Raw genomic sequence first — 19769 nt, forward strand, 5'->3', positions numbered from 1 at the left:
GGCAAGAGGGGGGGCTCTGCAGAACTGCCGGCCCCTGGCTGTCAAGGGGCTGCCCCGGGGCTGAGGCTGGGGGCTTAGGGAGTGGACGGGGACAGGGGCGCGGGGGCCGCCACTGGGGGCTCCAGTGGCAGCGAGGAGGGGGGTCCAGGCTGCGGGCACGAGCAGGGGTGGGGGGGGGTGGGCGGGGAGGCTTCTGGCCTTGCACCAAGACCCCGGCCCCGCTTCTTGCGCTCGTGACCTTAGTGGGGGGAGCGGGACGAAGCGGGGACCAGGCCTCCCCCCACCCCCTCCCTCCACCAAGTAAACTCGAATAAAAAGCAAATCCAGGCATGACGAGGACAGACTTCAGTTCCGGGATTATGGGGGGGGGGCAGGGGCGGGGGCATCCCTCTGGGGGGATCCGGGCTCCGGGGGTATCTGGTCTATGGGGGTATCTGGTCTCTGGGGGGATCCGGGCTCTGGGGGGATCCGGGCTCTGGGGGGATCCGGGCTCCGGGGGTATCTGGTCTCTGGGGGTATCCGGGCTCTGGGGGGATCCGGGCTCCGGGGGGATCCGGGCTCCGGGGGTATCCGGGCTCTGGGGGGATCCAGGCTCCAGGGGTATCTGGTCTCTGGGGGGATCCGGGCTCTGGGGGGATCTGGGCTCTGAGGGGATCCGGGCGAGGCTCCCGTGTCCTGCGCTACATCTGGAGGAAGGAGCAGCCCCTCTGCGCTGGTGCCCACCCGTCCCCACAGGGTGGGGGTCTGGGGCCGGGTCTGGGCCGGCCTCATGGCAAACAGCGTCTCCGTGGTCTGTGGGAGCCACCAGGAAGGCGGGGCTCTGCCCCGAAAGGGGCGGGGGTTCCCAAGCTGGGCTGTTTCCCAGGCTCGCAGGGCTCGGCCCTGAGCCAGGCCCTCCCAGTGGGTGGGTGGGCCTGTGCCGCCAGCGAGGGGGCTCCGCCAGGGCCAAGGTCACAGGCGCCCCTCCTTCCCACCCCTCCTTCCCCCTCCCTCCCTCCACCTCCCCACTAACACCCCCCAGCATTGCTCCTCCTGCGCCCGCTCCCCTCGCCCCCACCCCTGCCTGCAGTGGGGCAGGCAGCACTCCGCTCGGGGAGAAGAGCTGCTGGTGACAGGTCCAGTTACCTCGAGGAAGCCTGGAGCCTGCTGGGAAGACCCAGCTCGGCCTGGATCTGTCCAGGGACTCAGGGAGAAGCCAGGCGGGCTCAGAGGGGCAGGGCGGGGGCACAGAGAGCGCCTCAGTTCATCGACAGTAACAGCAGCCGCCTTCCGAAAAACGTTAGATACCTGTTCAAAGACCACGTGCCTCGACGGCCCCTGCAGGGGGGCAGGCGCATCCTGGGAGAGGAACAATTTGTTACAGATAAACTTGTTTTTAAGTTATTAGAGCAGTTGTAGGTTCACAGAAAAACAAATGCAGAAAGCAGAGTTCCCACATAACACCCCACCCAACTCTCTTCCCTGTTAGAGATGTCTGGTATTCATGTGGCACTTAATTGCTGCCATGTGTTCTTGACATTGTCCACTGTTTACACTAGGCTTCTCTTTTCATACTGTGCATATTGTGGTTCTTCTGCCTTGTTTTACTTTTATTCTAGCAACATCTATACAAGCCTAGGATTAATCATTTAATCTCTGTCAAGTGTACAACTCAGTGGTGATAAATAAATTCACCACATCGTGCCACCATCACCACCAGCCATTACCAAAACTTCCTCCATGCCCCAAGCAGAAGCCCTGCATTGATTAAGCATTAACTCGCCATTCCCTACCCCCAGCCCCCGCCCCTGGTAACCTGTATTTTAATTTCTGACTCTCTGAATGTGCATATTCTAATGATTTCATTTAAATGAGATCATACACTATTTGTCCTTTTCAGTCTAATGCTATCCCAACTGAGCTATTTCAGGCAGCTGATATTTGTCCTTTTGTGTCTGACTTGTTTCACTCAACCTAATGTCTTCAAGTTTCACCCATGTTGTCATGTGTATCAGAACTTCATTTCTTCTTACGGCCGAATAGTACTCCATTGTATGTATGTGCCACATTTTAATTAATTTTCATATGTTGATGGACACAAGTTGCTTCCACCTTTTGATAATTATGAATGTTGTCACTTTAAACATTGGTGTGCAAAGATCTGTTCTAGTCCCCATTTCAATTTGGGGAGTATATACCTAGAAGTGGGATTGCCAGGTCATATGATAATTCTATATTTAATTTCTGAGGAACAGCCAAACTTTTCCACAGCAGCTGCACCATTTTGCATTCCCATAAAAAATGACAAGTGTTCCCATTTCTCCATGTTTCAATTTTTTAAAAAATAGTAGCCATTCTAGGGGGTGTAAAATAATATCTTGTGGTTTTGATTTGCATTTCCCTAATGGCTAATGACATTGAGCATCTTTCATGTGCTCTTTGGCCATTTGTACATCTTCTTTGGAGAAATACTATATGAGTCCATTGTCTATTTCATGATTGTGTTGTTTCTCTTTTTGCTGTTGAGTTGTAGGTATTCTTTATTTATTCTGGACATTCAATGCTTATCAGACACATGGTTTTCCAAATATTCTCCCTTCCTGTAGGTTGTCTTTTTACTTTCTTGATTATGTCCTTTGATACACAAAAGTATTTAATTTTGATGAAGTCCATTGATTTATTTTTTCTTCGTTGCTCATGCTTTCGGTGTAAAGTTTAAGAATCCATTGCCTAACACAAGACCCAGGAGATGTTCCCTTTGTTTTCTTCCAGAACTTTTATAATTTTCATATGTTTATTTAGGCCTTTGGTCCATTTTTAATTCATTTTTGATATATGGTGTGAAGTAGGGGTCCACTTTCATTCCTTTGTACGCTGGTATCTAGTTTCCCAGCACCATTTGTTGAAGAGACTGTTCTTTCCTTATTGAGTGGTCTTGGCAGTTTTGTAAACTATCAGTTGACCATAGATATGAGGGTCTATTTCTGAACTCTCAGTTCTATTCCAGTGGTCTACATTTCTGTCATTGTGCCAGTACCATGCACTTTTGGTAACTGTAGGTTTGTAGTAAGTTTTAAAATCAGGCATTGTAAGTCCTCCAACATTTTTCTTCTTTTTCAACATGTTTTTGGCTATTGGGGGCCACTTACTCATGAATTTTATGATTAGCTTTTCTATTTCTGCAAAGAAGGCCATTGGAATTTTGATGGAGATTGCAGTAAATCTGTACATCGCTTTGAGTAGAACTGACATCTTAACAATATTTAGTCTTCCAATCCATGAACACAGAGTATCCTTCCCTTTATTTAGGTCTTCTTTAATTTCTTTCAGTAAAGCTTTAGAGTTGTCTGTGTACGGTCCTTTACATCCTTGGTTAAATCTATTCCTAGATATTTGATTTTTTTAGTTGCTATTATAAATGGAATTCTTTTTCTTGATTTCCTTTTCAGATGTTCATTACTAATGTATAGAAACACCACCGAGTTTGCATGTTGAACTTGTACCCTGCCACTTTGCCGAATTTGTTTATATGCTGTCGTATCTTTGTTGTGGATTTTTCAAGATTTCCAGTGTCATCTGAAAACAGGAAAAGTTTTACTTCTTCCTTCCCAATTTGAAACCTTTTATTTCTTTTTCTTAGCCGAATTGTTCCGGCGGGGACTTCCAGGACAATGTTGAACAACGGTGGTGACAGTGGGCATCCTTGTCATCTCACAAATCTTGGGAGAAAACTTTGTCTTTCACCAATAATTATGATGTTGGTTGTGGGCTTTTCATATATCCCCTTTATCATTTTAAGGAAGTTTCTTCTATTCCTAGTTTTCTAAGTGTTTTTATAAAGAAGGAGTGCTGGATTTTGTTAAATGCCTTTTCTGCATCCATGAGATGATCACGTGTTTTTTCCTTCATTGTGTATCGTGGTGTTTTTGTTGCCTGGCAGCTAACATGGATACCATGCAGTGGGCTGGCTTAAACAACGGGAATTGTTTTGTCCTATGCTATAGCAGTTTGATATAGTTATGAATTCCAAAAATAGATAATGGATTACATTTGTAAACTGGTCTGTACCTGAGTGTGATTAAATTATGATTAGGGTTTGATTGGACCATGTCAGTAGAGCGTTGAGTCCCCACCCCTTGGTCGGTGGGAACTCAGAGATAAAAGACATGGCAAAAGAAGAGAGTTGGAGTTTTGCTGTTGGAGTTTTTGATGCTGGAGTCTTGAGCTGGAGCCTTGAAATAAGCACACAGAGGAGCTTGGCTGTGAGGAAAGAGAAGCAAGTCCTGGAAAGAGAGGAACCGGGGGGAATCCTGAACACTGGCAGATGTCAGCAGCCATCTTACTCCAACACATGGCAACAGATTTTGGTTAAGGAAGTAACTTATGCTTTATGGTCTGGAAACGTAAGCTTCTACCCCAAATAAATACCCTTTATAAAAACCAACCAAATTCTGGTATTTTACATCAGCACTCCTTTGGCTGACTAATACACATGGTTTTGAGGCGAGGAGAACTCAAGATGTCATCAAGCAATGCTTTCTCCTGGAAGACTGACGTTGCGGGGTTGGCTGCTGATGATCCACGGCCCTTAGCTCTTTGGTTACATGGCACTGCACATGGTGGCCTCTCCCTTTCTTCCAGATGCCATTGACCTTCAGTTTCTTGCTTTCTGTGACTCTCTCTCTCTCTGTCTGAATTTCATTCCTCTTATAAAAGTCTCCTGTAATGGGTTTAAGACCCATCCTGATTGGGTTGGGCCATACCTTAACTGTAGAAACCTCATCAAAAGGTCCTACTTACAATAGGTTCACACCTACAGGAATGGATTAGATTTATGAACATGTCTTTTTCTGGGGTACATACTACCAGACCACCTGTGATGGTTAATCTGCTGTATCAATTTAGCCAGGTAATGGTGTCCAGTTGTTTGGTCAAGCAAGCACTGGGCTAATTGTAATGCAAGGGCATTTCATAGACTTTAATCATCAGTGAGTTGACTGCACAGATGGCTTGTTACATCAACAATCAACCGAGGAAATCGTTATCAACAATGAGTGATGTCTCTTTCAATCAGTTAAGATCTTAGAAGAAGTGATTTCAGCATTCAGAGAGAGAGAATTCCCAGCTCTGCTTCTGACAGCATCTCCTGGGAACTCAGCAAGGACCTTCATCAGAGCCCCTGGCTTACAGCCCGCCTGATGGAATTTGGACTTGTGCCTCCCCACAGTCAATCTCATACTATTTACAGGTATCTCCTGTCAGTTCTGTTTCCCTAGAGAACCCTAATACACGACCACAACACCATATACCAAAATAAGTTCCAGATGGATTAAATACATCAGATGAAATCATAAATATTTTCTGAAAGACGGTGGAGGTATGTGGTTTTCATCTCTCCTGTGATGGCAGAGCTGAAAATGGGTTACAAGTAACGAAGAAATAATGGTACTTGGTGGTGGGGTAGTAGGAAAATTAAACTGGAAAGAAGGAAGCTGTTTCAGCCAGTGGGAAGCTTGATGACTGGGATTTCCTTCCACTAAGTATCCAGGTGGGAGGGGGGCGGGAGGGACGGGTGAGGTTCCATGAGATGAGATTGGTCAGCAGTTGGTAACTGTTGAAATTGGGAGATAGGTGTATGGGGTTTCATTTTATTCTCTACCTGCTTATGTGTATTTTTGAAATTTTCCATAATGAAAAGTTAAAAGGAAGTCATAGATATAGGAAATCAAAGAGGAAGAACTTGACAAATGTTGACTAAATAGAAATAGAAATATGTCTAACCCTAACCTAAATAAACTGAAATTACCCAACACACTGGGAAGCCGATCCAACAAAATGTCAATGACTACAACCTATATAAAGCTCATGCAAATTTTTTAAAAAATCATGAACAGTTAAGTTACATGATATGTTTAATAAACATGGGAAGCTATTAAACCTTGTGAGGAATCGAAAAAAATTCTAAGAAGAACTTAAAAAGAAACACCGTTTTGGACCTATCGGTGTTTAAACGAATCATCCCCTAAATGCTGGTGAGTACGTGTCAAAACGTGTGACTCTCAAACTCCTCGGTAGGAAAGTCACTGCTAGAGGCAGATTTGAGAATATTTACTAAGAACCCTACAAATGACTGTTCCTTGATCTGGTAATTACACTTCTGGGATTCTATTCCAAGGACATAAATCTAATTACAGAAAACGTTTTATGTACAGAGACGCTCATTTCAGCATTATTTAATGAAAACTTGGAAACACCTGGAGCTACTTAGCCCCTGAGAAATGGAGAGGCGAGCCATCACCAGCCACGAGAAATGAGATTCGTGGAGGGCTCGCGGCTCCGTGGAATCTGTAGGATGGGAAAGCAAGAATGCCGCGAAGAAAACATCCAAAGCATTTGCAGTCTTCACCTGATAGACTGTGGATAGTTGCGTTTTCCTTCTGTGATAAAAGTCATATGCATTATTTTATAATGTACATTATTAATAGTCTTCTCAACATGAGTGAAGATTTACTTTAAAACCACCTTTCCCAGGCCCCATCCAACAGAACAGTTTTTGCAAGGTATTTAATAGTTATTCCGAAGAAAAACGTTAGATGCAGGGAAACTACTTTCTAGAACATTCCCCCCCGCTCTCTGCCCCGAGCCCAAGAGGTCAGCGGTGTCCCCGGTTTCCTGCATGCAGAACGAGCACGGAGGGGACCCCGCGCTAAGGCACCCAGGCAAGACCCCTCTTTCCTGGGGGGCAGCAGCTGCCCGTGTGTGCCTGAGACCTTCTCGCCCCGTCTCCAGCTGGCTCTGCAGACCCCGACTCGGCAGCCAGGCCCTGGGGCCACTCACCACCCCCCTTGCTGTGGGACTCGGGTCTGGACCATGGGGGCAGCCGGAGATGGGAAAGGAAGGAAGCCCGGTCCTGCCCCCTTCCTTCTGGGGTGCTAAGGCCAGGCCAGCGCTGGGTTCAGGGCTGACCAGGAGGACAGCGGCGTGGGCGAGCGTGCGGGTCTGGCCAGCTCGGCGGCCTCCCCGTCTATAGGGTGCCTCCAGGCGTGCGCCACCTGCCCGCCCCAGGACGCGGGTCAAACGGGAGGGGCGTCCACAGGTGCCGGAAGGGCTCTGGGCCGGGGTCCTGGGCTGGGTGGGCTCGCCCCCCTTCCCGGCTGGTCACCCGGGGCCGTGGGAGGACGTGCACAGCAGGCAGGTCCCTGGGCCTCCCATCCCCAGCGTTGGGGTCACCTGCAGGCTGCTCCCCGGGCCCCCCATCCCCAGCGTTGGGGTCACCTGCAGGCTGCTCCCCAGGCTTCAGGGGCAGCTTGTCTGGCCGGGGGCGAGGATCCGCGTCTGTAACGAGTTCTTGGTGGCCCTGATGGCAGCCAGCGGGTCACACTTGGGGATCCCAGCCTCGGGGTCCCTGGGGGACGGCTCTGCTGGGGAGACCCCGGGCAGGGCTCAGGCTGCCGGGGCAGCTTTGCTAACCGGGGCCCTGTCTGCGCCCCGCACCTGAGCTCACTCCAGGCCCCAGGGGAGCCCCGGGCCTCAGGGGATGGTCACCCGCCCCCCTTTCCAAGCTTCCCTTGGCGCAGCCTTCCTGGGACGGGCCCCGCCGCCTCCTTCCGGGGTCTCGCGGGTTTGGCTTAAACTCAGCGGCTGTTGAGGCTGCAGCTGCCTCCTGGGGAGCCCGAGGGCCGCGCCGCCTGCCAGCAGACCCGAAGCAGGCGCCCGTACCCCGCACGCCCTGGGGAGGGGGGCAGGCCCACACGGCAGCGTCGAGCCAGGCTCAGCGCAGAGGGGGCAGACCGGCCTTGGCTCAGGCCTGCCCAGACGCACCGGATGCCACGGCTCCCCGCGTCCTGGCCCCCCGGGGCAGCTGGCAGGGGGTCGCAGAGGGGGCAGCACGGGCGCGTGCCAGGTGAGGTTGGGATTTGAACCCGGGGCTCTCCGGGGGCCTTTGGGGCTGTGGGCAAGTCCCAGCTTCTGGAGCGTGGGAGGGGGGCAGGGGTCAGGGTGGCTGCAGCCAGGGTGTCCCCACCCCCCGTGGCACGTGGCTGGGATGCAGGGCCTGGGGAGGGGGCTGGGCGTGGTACCCCCCAGCTCCCGCCCTGCCCTGGGTCCTCGTGGCCCCGGCCAGAGCCACGTCAGCAGAGGCTCTGGAGATGGCCGTGGGGTCCGGGGAGAGTCCAGCCCGTGGGCCCTGGGCCCCCACACATGGGCCCTGCTGCCCGCCCTGTGCCCCCAGCCCCTGAGCACACGGGGGCAGCTCTGCTGTACTGGGGGACCCCAACTCAGAGTCCAGGGAGCTGCCCCCCACCCCTCCTCTGCTCTGAGACCCGCCTTCTCCTCTGTCCGTCGGGCGCCAGGGCCTCCTGTTTGGGCGGGGGGTGCTGAGCAGGAGTTCTCGCCCCCCGCGCACCGCTGCTCGGTCCAGCTGCTCGGTCCACCGCTGCTCGGTCACTGCCGGGGCAGGTGAGGGGCGGCCTCGAGCTGCTGCCACGGGAGGGCACATTATCCCAGCTCGGGCGCGGTTCCCGTGTTACACGTAGGCGCACGTGGACGCGGGGAGACGGGAGAGCGGGGAACGGAGAGCGCAGACGGGCGGCTCTCGGGACGGGCCTGGGGCCTTCTGGTCGCAGGTGCCCCCAGGGTCCCGGCTGCTGGACGGCCAGCCCTCGCACTTGGTCCCGGTTATCACGCGTCTCCTCTTCCAGGCACGTCCGCCGCTTCCTGGCTGCAAACCACCTTCCTTCCTCACCCCGTCGCCAGCCTTTCTGCTTGACTCGTTAAATGTATGGTGTGTGTTAAGCAGGATCCTGCAGCCGGGAGACAGGGCTGGGGACACAGAGGGGGAGGAGATGGGGCCTGACCCCCGGGGGGCTGCCTTTCCAGGGGGGACACGGATGCTTAGTGTGAGAACAGAGGACTGACGCAGACGCCAGGGGGGCGCGGGATCTCAGGAGGGCTGCGCGGCGCAGATCACGCGGCCACGAGGGAGGGCGCGACGGGGCGGCCTGCTGACCTCTGAGCCCAGACCGGAACCCAGGAGGGCCTGGAGGGGGGCCTTGCAGGGCGGGTGGCGAGGCGGCCAGGCCGGGAAGCACACCGCCCTCCCGCCCCTGCGCGACTGGCTGCGCCAGGGTCAGCGCGGCTGCAGTGGCCTGCCCTGCGGTCAGGGGCCAGGTGTGACCGGGGGGGTGTCCTTCAACAGTGGCCGCACCCCGCCGTCTCCTTAGAGGTGGAGAAGGACACGGCAGGCGCGAGGCGGCCACGCTAGCGCCGCGGCCAGCCTTCCCCTGCCTGCCCCCTCTTCCTTCCTTCCCCTATTTTGAAAAGTCACTGCATTGATTTTTAAAAATTGAAACATGCTCCCCATTGCTAGTGTTTTGCCATGTTCTTTGAATTAAATTGGTTTGTTTTGAGGGAACACGCGGTGGTGTGAACGCACGGAGGCTCCACACACCTTCACGGCCCCCGCGGCACATCTCGAAGCCGGCCCTGGGCTCCCACGAGGTGGGGCGTCCTCGCGTGGCCCCGACGGCCACGCCTCTTCCCTCCTGCCCCCAGCCCGCAGCCCCCGCTTTGTTCTCCACGTCCACGGCGTCGTCACTTCAGGAACGAGGCCCAAGCGGGGTTGGCTCTTCTCCCCCGGCGCCAGGCCCCGTGGACCCAGCCGGGCTACGCGACGGGTCCCTGCCTTCCCGTGGCCGCGTCCTGCTCCGTGGCTGGGTGCGCCAGGTTTGGGACACCGTCTGCTGGCCAACGGACGTCTGGGTCGTTCCCAGGCCTTGGCTGTAATGAGTGATGCTGCTACAAACCTGCTTAGGCTTAGCGTTGGGTGGGGCTACACGCGGGGTGAGGGCTGGGGCTAGGGTGCGGCCAGCACGGGCACGCGGTGTGGCGGGGGTTCTGTGGCCTGGCTGGACGTGCGCCCGGGGGCAGGCCGCGCTCTCCCGCGGGCTCGGTGCTCAGGCCACAGGGGAGCGTGAGCTCAGGTGCCACCGGGCGAGGCTGGGCCCTGTCCCCACGGGATCTGAGGAAGGATCGAGGGGCAGGGCTGGAGCCCAGGAGGCACCATGGGAGGCAGCAGGGCGGTCAGTGGGGGGCAGACCCCTCCTCAGGACCCACGTGCCTCCTTCCCTGCTCGTGGCGCCCTGAGCCCCTGCTGCAGGTCCCCTGAGCCACGTTGAGTGGCCCCCGGTCCTTCAAGCCAGCCTGGAACCAGGGGAGGAGCTGGGACCTCGATGCTGCCAGCCCCCCGGGGGGCCTGAGGCCCATCTGGACCGTCCCTGCCAAGAGAAGGCAGCTGCACCCCTCATGGCCCTCCCCAAGCCAGGACACCTGCCGAGGGCCTTTCTGAGGGACCTACAGAAACCGTGGGCGTGGGGCCAGCCTGGCAGAACCACGCTTTGTCCTCTTCCATTTCTGAAACTAGAGGCCCCGGGCAGAGGAGGCCACCACTAGGACACGTCCTGGACCCGTCCCCGTCCCCCGTCTCTAGGCACCTCGGCCTCTGGCTGCCTCTGCCCTGGGCTTGAGCCTCCCCAGAGCCAGACCCCTCCCTGGACTGGGCTCTGCTCCCCTCTGGGTCCCACCTGGTCACCCTGAACAGCAGCTGTGAAGAGAAGTGCTAATGAGGCTCTGGGGAAGTACACCCTTTATTGTCATTACCTGGCCAGTTCCTTTTTTTTCTTTTTTGGAAGATTTATTTTATTTATCCCCCCCTCGTTGTTTGCAGTTGCTGCCTGCTCTCTGTGTCCATTCACTGTGTGCTCTCTGTGTCCATTTGCTGTCTGCTCTCTGTGTCCACTCATCTTCGCTTTAGGAGGCACTGGGAACTGAACCCAGGACCTTCCATGAGGAAGAGAGGCACTCACTCACCTGAGTCCTCCTCAGCTCCCTGCTTTGTTGTGTCTCTCATTGTCCTTCCTCTTTGTGTCTCTTCCATTGTGTCATCTTGTTGCATCAGCCCACCGCACCTGCCCACCTCACCAACTCACCTTCTCCAGGAGGGACCAGGAGCTGAACCCGGGATGGACCAGGCCGGTGGCAGAAGTCCAATCGCCTGAGCCACATCCACTTCCCTCTCCCGTTCCTTTTGATCACACGTGAAATACTTGTACACATATACTTCATCAAAGGGACTTTCACAAGTCACTGCCATGAGCGGATGCGTGTTTTCTCCAGGTTTCTCTGCTGGGGGTGGGGCATTAAGGGTTGGGGTTGGGTTAAGGCTGCGTTAGGTTGAGTTAGGGTTCGGTTTGGATTTAGGGTTCCGTCAGTGTTGGGCTTGGGTTTGGTTAGGATTGAGTTAGGGTTGGGTTAAGGTTGGGCTTGGGTTCGGTTAGGATTGAGTTAGGGTTGGGTTAAGGTTGGGCTTGGGTTCGGTTAGGATTGAGTTAGGGTTGGGTTAAGGTTGAGCTTGGGTTTGGTTAGGATTGAGTTAGGGTTGGGTTAAGGTTGGGTTTGGGTTGGGTTAGGGCTCATCAAACCCCTCTTCCTTCTCTCCAAATAGCAAGAGGGCAGCTGTGAGCTGGACACTGGACGCCTTAACTCCCTGGGTGGTTAGACTTGGGGCCATTCACCCACCAGAGGGCGCCGCAGGAGAAGGGGTTGGGGGGGAGGGGTGCAGAGTCTGTGCTCCCCAGAAGTCTCACCCCTTCTTCTGGCACTCCCCACCCTGCCCAGGTCCTTCCTGGGCGGCTCGTGCAGTCCCTTGCCACCTGGTGGTGTTGCTGAGAACTGCAGCCCCACACGCAGGCCCCCTGCCCAGGGGGGTCCCAAGCCCTGGTCCTTGACTAGCAGGCACGGGTTACAGGGTGGCTTTAGGGTGGGGTGCAAGTGCCGGGCGTCTCAGACGAGGTCCAGATTCCTGGGGGAAGAGAGTGGCCCCACTTAAGGGAGCAGCCTCGGGGCCCTTTGTCTGAGTTCTAGCTCACCTGCCCCATCTTCACGCCCCTGCACCTCCCAGCTGCCCCCACGGGCACACAGGGCCGCTGACCTTCCCCGCTGAGTGTGTGCTCATCGAGTGCCCACCGAGCCCTGGCGCCAGGCGCCATCGGATGAGCTGGGCAGGCCAAGGGGCTCCCCTCCAGATGGGGTGGGAAGGCAGACTCTAGCAGAACGAGAGTAATGCCTAGAATGTGCTAGAAGGGGAGAGGCCAAGCCAAAATGCCAAGCAGCGTCAGCTGGCTGGGAGTCGGCGGGGCCATCAGCAGCACCAAGCGATGCTGGAGGCTCGTGGAGGAGGGCGTGGTGCTGGAGGCATGGGTGGCTGGGCGGGGCCCACCTGCCGCAGGGTGAGGCTGGAGAGGATGCGAGGGGCAGCGATGGGAGGGCACTGGGGGGTCAGGCCGAGCTGACCCCTGGTCGAGAGGGATCCCTGAGCTTCCTAGGTGGAGAACGGGCAGGTGGAGGAGCTAAGCAACAGGCGGGGGCTCCTAGTGTGTCCCGACCACAGCGGGGGCCACTCGGACCGGGAGTCTTGGAGGCTTCGCCTGGCCACTCCTCGGGCCCCAAGACGGGAGGACGGGAGGTGCCGGTGTGGGGCGGTCGGAACCTGGCTCCGGCTGTCTTGAGCCTGAAGTAGGGGTTTCGTTTCCAATTGGAGATATTAAGTGGCCGCTCACGGCTTTCCTCAGGGGTCTGTACGTCGGGCAGCAGCCCACTCAGATAGTGGAGGCGAGCCCCCCAAGGGGGCGGCCCAGGAGGCTGATAGGGGGAACACGGGAGCCAGCGAGAAGATGTTCCAGTGGGCCGGCATGAGACCTCCGTTTCACTTGGGGGTCTTGGCAATTGGGGAGCAGGTGGTGGCCAGGAACGAGGAAGTTCACCGGCGAGAACCGAGCTGCTATATTTATATTTGGTTTTCTGGGCCAGCCAGTACGGGAAATAGATGCTAGCTTAGGTTTTGGTTTCACCGATGTGGGACTTGGCGTGGCGTCTCCATGTTATTAGGCCTATGAGATTTTATTTATCATCGGATTTTCCATCTGGAGCTCGTGCGCTATAGACACAGCTGGAGCTGTGCTCTGGAGCGTGTCGGTCCTCAGCTGCTGAAACCAAACGGCACAATAAGGGAGTGAGAGTAATTGGAAGAGACTGGGACTCCGAGTCCCACAAGGAGCTGTTGGACTCTGTTAAACCGACAATGGCCCTGGGAAGCAGGTGTGACTTTTCATACATGAAGGGCTTGAGGCTCCAAGAGGTAAAGAATGTGACCAGGTTTAACAAAGTGGTTTTCCGTAGCACAGCAGCCTCGGGGCCTGCTGATTCCAAGCCGCGTGGCTGCAGCCCCAGTGCTACCACTATTTGGGGAGGTGCACGCCTCGTCAGCAGCTTTGGAGCAAAATGTTCACGAATGTTCTGAAGTGTTGCACTTAAAAGAGTAGAATCAGCAGTTTCTCGCACTGGTGCCTAAGAGTGAGGCTCAGTGAATCTTCGTGGAGCTGGAGAGACGCAGGGCGACCCGCCAGGCTCCACCCAGGCGTGCCTCTCCACTGCACAGTCGGCCCCTCGCCTGAGCCCTCCTTTCAGCCGGAGGAATCGAGGTCCTCAAGCAGCCAGGGGAGGAGAACTGAGCTGTTCCCTTGGATACCAGGTGCAGGATCTGCTCATCGTCTTGTGACATTTTGGCTTTCTATTTCAGGCTTCCATTCCAGCCTATTGAGATCTTTTGGGATCTGAATTCATTTTCCAACTGTTACCAACCTCTGCCACCTAGCCATTTGAAAAAGAAACCTTTGAGTGTCTTAAATCATGTTTTTAGCTTAAAAAACAAGCAAACAAGCTAAAGAACAGAATGGGCAAGGGCAACCCTGGGCGGACCTCAGATGTGCCCTTCCGGGCCCTGGCCGGGAAGTGGGGGCCGAGGCTGCTCCCCTCCTGCACTGACAGAACCTCTGTTTACTCAGGGTCGTGGTTCATTTCCCAGCTCTCCCTGTGCTCACGCGACTAGTTCTGGCCAATGGTATGAAAGCAGGAGGGCGTGTGTAGCAGTTGGATATTACTGATGAACTCCAAAAAGAAATACTGGATTATGTTTATAAACTGGTCTTTTCCTCTGGCCCTGAGATTATATTGGATTCAGAGGTTTATTGGTGGGTGGGGACTCACAGATAAAAGGCATGGCAAAGAACAGATTGGAGGGTTTTTGATGTTGGAGTTTGATGCTGAAGCCTTAAGCTGGAGCCCAGGAAGAGAGGAGCCCTAAGCCTGTAAAGAAGCAAGAACCTGGAAGAGAGGAACCCAGGAAGCCTGAACCCTCGCAGATGTCGGCAGCCATCTTGCTCCAACACGTGGAAACAGACTTTGGTGAGGGAAGTGACTTATGCTTTATGACCTGCTTTCTCTAAGCTCCTACCCCAAATAAATACCCTGTATAAGAACCAACCCATTTCTGGTATTTTGCATCAGCACCCCTCTGGCTAAGACAGGGTGTTTCCAAGCTTTTTCTAAAGGGAGATAAAATGACCCCTTGGGCCCAGAGAAAACATTTCAGTGATTCGAGGCAGACGGGGATTTAGTGTACACAGTTAGGTTTTAAAAGTCACCATTGAAAAATTAACAGAGCAAAAGTCAGAGGCTTGCTTGCAGCGCTGGTGTAGGCACCACACCCCTGCAGCCACTTCCCAGCGACAGGGCGCCCGGGGGTCTAACACAGGGCTACCACCCCCCCACCGTGTTTGCCTCGTGCACCCACACACCAAAATGTGGACTCCGGCCACCAGGGTACCCCACGTATCTCCTTGGCTGCCACCTCACCTCTGCTTCCAGACCGAGCCTGGTGCTCACCATCAAATTGCATGCCGAGCTCCAGCTGCAAGGGAGTCTGGGAAGTGTGGTTTTCCAGGATAGATGCTGCTGAGATGAGAAATGCAGTCTGGGCATGTAGAGAAATGGAAGCTCACATTCTCTGGGGAAAGAGAGGAAGAGGGAAGGCCAAAAATCCACAGTGAAAAGAGCTTCTAGCGGGGGAAGGGGAAGAGACGTTGACCTGAGCAGGAAGGGGGATTGCTGTAGAATGGGAAGCAGGCAAGTGATGTCCCAGCCCTGGCAGAGCGGGCACCTCCGGAGGGCCAGCAGGTACATGGGGAGGATGAGCACTTACCTTTAGCCACCTGGGCATCAGGCGGCCCTCGGAATGTGAAAGCAGGCCTCACCCCACCTGGAGCCCGGAGGAGGGGCGTTGAGCAGCCTGGGGGAGCCTCAGAGGCCCAGGGCAGGGCCAGGGAGAAGGAAGGGTTGGCCTGCTTTAATCTTTTACCCTGACTCTTTGCCGTGCCTTGCCTCCCAGCCTGGTGTAGTTTTGGAAAACAGCTGTTAGCTTTCTCTCTTAAAATTCTATTGTCATGCATTTTGTTCATCTTTTCCTTTATTTTTTTTAACATAGTTATGATGAAGTTTATAAATTATTAGAGTGTCGTCTTCTGTTGGCTCATTTTTTTCCTGTCTTGACTGTGAGCTCCATCTTCCTGAAGCTTTATCTGTGTCAAAAGTGTGATTATAGGAAGCAGACTTGGCGCAGTGGTTAGGGCGTCCGCCTACCACATGGGAGGTCCACGGTTCAAACCCCGGGCCTCCTTGACCCGTGTGGAGCTGGCCCATGCGCAGTGCTGATGCGCGCAAGGGGTGCCGTGCCTCGCAGGGGTGTCCCCCGCATAGGGGAGCCCCACGTACAAGGAGTGCACCCTGTAAGGAGAGCCGCCCAGCATGAAAGAAAGTGCAGCCTGCCCAGGAATGGTGCCGCACACACGGAGAGCTGACAGAACAAGATGACGCAACAAAAAAAAAGTGACACAGATTCCCGTGCCGCTGACAACAACAGAAGCGGACAAAAGAACACGCAGCAAATGGACACAGAGACAGACAACCAGGGCGGGGGAAGGGGAGAGAAATTTTTTTTAAAAGTGTGATTATATACAGAATCGGGAAGACAGGCACTGGCTTTCTCTCCGAGGGCGCCTTCTTTCCTCTGTTCACCTTATCTATCGGCACGTGACCTGGGCCGGGTCTGGGCTTCAGCTTTAGGTAATTTCCGCTCACCTCTGATTTCAGTGTTTTGAGGGGAGACCCTTCTGGACTTCTGATCATGAGAACAGCCAGGCCTCTAACTCCTTGCCTAGAAGGCTTAGGAGTCGGGGTGGAACCCAGTCTATCCTTCCATAGCTGTGAGTTTTGCTTTCTCGTCCCTCATTGGTTCCTTTAATCATTTCTGATCACAAAGTACAGGGAAGTAATTAGGGTGGAACCTGTAAGCCCAAGGGTCGTGTGCCTTCCCTGCCTGTGCGTTTAGAGGTGGCCTTCCTACAGCCGCAGGATGCCCCTGGACACACACAGTTCATAACATTCTAATAGCTGCAGAGCCCAGTGTGTCACCTCACACACACGTAACCGTAAGGAGTGCTGTACCAAAGGCCCAGTCACAGTTTAGGGTCCACCCTGCTAGGACAATTTTCCAGTTGACTTTGGCAAAAATACTGAAACCCATCTAATTGGTTGTCCTTACTATCTATTTTTAAAACATTCTCACAAGAACAAGTATGTCAGAGACACATCGTGCCTTCGCAGCTCTTAGCTGTTGCTCTTTGGAGTAGGAACACAGAACCCACTAAGGCATTTCTCCCTCCCCAGCCCTCTCTGCCCCCAGGCTCCTGCAGCACCAGGACACCGGGAGGAATAAACAGTCTTTACTGGGCTCAGACCAGGAGTCCCTGGGTCTTGAGGACCTCTGCATATTGGTGAGTTTTCCTCTCCGTGTTCTTCTCAGCCTGTTTCCACAGGCTCGTGAGCTGCTGCCTCTTCTGTAACGGCTCTTGGTCTTCTCCTTCCTCTTCTGATCCAGGCGGTTGTCACTCCTGGCACTTTCACCAACCTTGGAAGCCAGGGGCCCCAGGTGGGCAAACTTCCACCTGGAATTCAGATGCACAGCCTTGCGTGGGAGTGACCACCTGCTTTCTCTGCTTTCTCTTGTCGGGGGCAGGATCAAGCACCTTGAGGTGGGCCGGGGCAGCCTGGCCCCGTTTGGTCTTGTGGAGCAGCATGCTTTGCAGAGTCCACTAAAAGATGTGCCCGGGAACCTGGGAGTGGCTGGAGCCATGGGATGGGTTGGTGCTTGTGTGCCTGTGGAGGAGGACCAGGTACTTCAGCTCCTGTCTATAGAAGTTTCCAGAAATGTTGAAGCCGTCACAGAGCACAACCATGCTCTGGCCTGACAGTTCCTGTTTGGCCGTGATGGCTGCAGGTGGCCCAGGAGATGGCCTCAGCCATGGAGAACCTGCCCCTCCACCCTCTTCACAAACAGCTGGGAACGGTGCTCTTTAGTCTCTCACCCACTGCTTCCAAAATTTGGCAGAGAGGAACAGATCAGACACATGTGTGAGGCAGGCTTCTTTCCTTGAGTGGGACTTTGTTTCCAAATACTTCAAGGATATAGGCTACTCCAGGGCACCTTTTGGAAACTCCCTTCCCACAACCTCGGGATTGAACAAATCAGCATGTGGGAGAGTGGCTGCCTTATCATGAGGTTCCTATAGTTCTCAGATTGTTACACCAGCTCCATAGAATCTCTGAGGGTTTTTTGATTTCTCTTTGTTGAGTAGCACTCCTCCATATTATTTGGAATACCTGTTATGCAATATTTTAAGTGGTTTCCAATATTTGGGTATGTGCTATTTAGTGTTCAGTTCATTTGACTCAGTATTATTTGGTCTGCTTTTTTCATTTATTCCCATATCTGCATATTTCTGATTTTTATTTTTATAAAAACAATAATGTATTTTAAGAAAACATTGAAAACAAATATAAGTAAATGTTAACAGTTGAATATTCTGAGTGGTGGGAAATAATATTTGTTATATTTATGTATTTACTTACATGTTTAAAATTTCTCCAAAAAAAAAAAACCCTCAAAAACCTCTTTCACAACATGAATATAATAACATTAAGTGAAGTTACCAAAAAAATTTAAACTTATACTAGATTTATAACAAGAGAAAAAAAAACTGAATTAATGATTAACAATCTTTCCATAATCATACATAATGCCTGGGCACAGATGATTTGACCAGTATATTCTATCAAATGTTCAATGAAGAAACATGCTACTCCTTCACACACTCTTTCAGAAAATAGAGGAAGAGAGAACACATCCTATATTTGTCAGCCAAAGGGGTGCTGATGAAAAATACCAGGAATCGGTTGGTTTTAATAAAGGGAATTTATTAGGGGTAGAAGCTTACAGTTACCAGGCCGTAAAGCACAAGTTACCTCCCTCAGCAAAGTCTATTGCCACATGTTGGAGCAAGATGTCTGCCAACACCTGCTAGGATTCAGGTTTCCTGGTTTCCTCTCTTCCCCAGGGCTTGCTTCTCTCTAGGCTCAGCTGCTTGTTCTCTCCACAAGGCCAGCTATAGGTTATCAGCGAACAGTCATCTCTCTTCCTGGGACCTCTGCCATGTTTACTTCTCTGTGTGTTTACTTCCCAGGCTCCAGCTCAAAGACTTCTTTGTTTCCTCCTCTGTGTTTTTACTTCCACAGGCTCCACTTAAAAGCTCCAGCATCAAAACTCCTACTAACTCCTCTGCTCTGGTGTATAGTTTTATCACTGACATGGCCCAGTCAAAGCCTTAATCATTATTTAATCAAGTAAAAGTGAAACCTCTGAATCCAATACAATCTTATGTGCAAACAAGCTAGTTTACAAATATAACCCAATATCTATTTTTGGAATTCATAAATAATACCAAAGTGCTACATATCCCAACTCATCCCGTGAGGCCAATGTTACTCTGATACAAAAGAAAGCAAAGATACCATATGGAAAGAAAATACAGACTAATATCATGCATGAACACAGATCCCCATATCCTTAGCCAAACATTAGCAAACAGAATCTCAGCAACATATAAAAAGGAGTATATATATACCCTGACCAAGTAGAACTTATCCCAGGAATGCAAGGTTGGTTTAACATTTGAAAATCATTCATGTAATATGCTGTATTGATAGAATAAAGGAAAAAGACACATGGTCATCTCAATATACAGAGAAAAATCATTTTGCAAAACCTCTTCATTATAAAAATTCTCAACAAACTAGGAATAGAAGTGAACCTAAACTAGGAATATCAGGGAACTTCTTCAATATGATAAAGGGCATCTACAAAAACCCTATAACTAACATTGTACTTAATGGTGAGAAACTGAATACTTTCCTGCTAGGATTGAAAACAAGACCAGAGCATCCACACTATCAGTTTGTATTGAACACTTACTGGGGTCAAAGCCAATGAAATAAAGAAAGAAAATGTATCTAGACAGGAAAAGAAGAAACAAAAAACTATCTTTATTTGTCAATAACATGATAGAAAATCTTAAGGAATACACAGAAACTCCGAAGTCTAATAAGTAGCAAAGTTGTTAGATACAAGGTCAAAATACAAAAAAACCAATTGTATTTTTATATAATAGCAACAAAATATCAGAAAATGGAATTAGGAAAATAATTTCATTCACAACATCAAAAAGAAGAAAGGATTTAGGAATAAATGTATCAAAAGAAGTACAAGGCTCTTGCCCTATGAACTGTAACACATTGCTAAGAATATTTAAAGAAAATTTAAATCATTGGAGAAGACTTCCAGATTCATGGATTAACAAATTCTCTAGTGTCAAGATTGCAATTCTCCCTAAATTGATTAATAGAGTCAAAACAATCCCTGTAAAAATCCCTGCAGGCTCTTTTGTTTTTTTTGGGGGGGGGGGGGGAGGTTGCTAGAAATTGACAAACTGACTAAAGTTTACTTG

The 19769-nt window shown here is 52.2% G+C and overlaps 1 protein-coding gene across 1 annotated transcript; it reads right to left on the reverse strand.

The window, feature by feature from the left end:
* Positions 1–357: 357 nt before the first annotated feature.
* Positions 358–8476, reverse strand: LOC131279330 (proline-rich proteoglycan 2-like). Its single transcript, XM_058301296.1, has 3 exons — positions 8384–8476; positions 7801–7947; positions 358–792 (listed from the first exon to the last, which is right to left on the reverse strand). Exons 1-3 carry the CDS (start codon positions 8474–8476, stop codon positions 358–360), a joined length of 675 nt encoding a protein of 224 aa, XP_058157279.1.
* Between the last annotated feature and the right edge of the window lie 11293 nt (positions 8477–19769).

This window comes from Dasypus novemcinctus, chromosome 7 (genome assembly GCF_030445035.2).
Source record: "Dasypus novemcinctus isolate mDasNov1 chromosome 7, mDasNov1.1.hap2, whole genome shotgun sequence".
NCBI classification, from domain to species: Eukaryota; Metazoa; Chordata; class Mammalia; order Cingulata; family Dasypodidae; genus Dasypus; species Dasypus novemcinctus.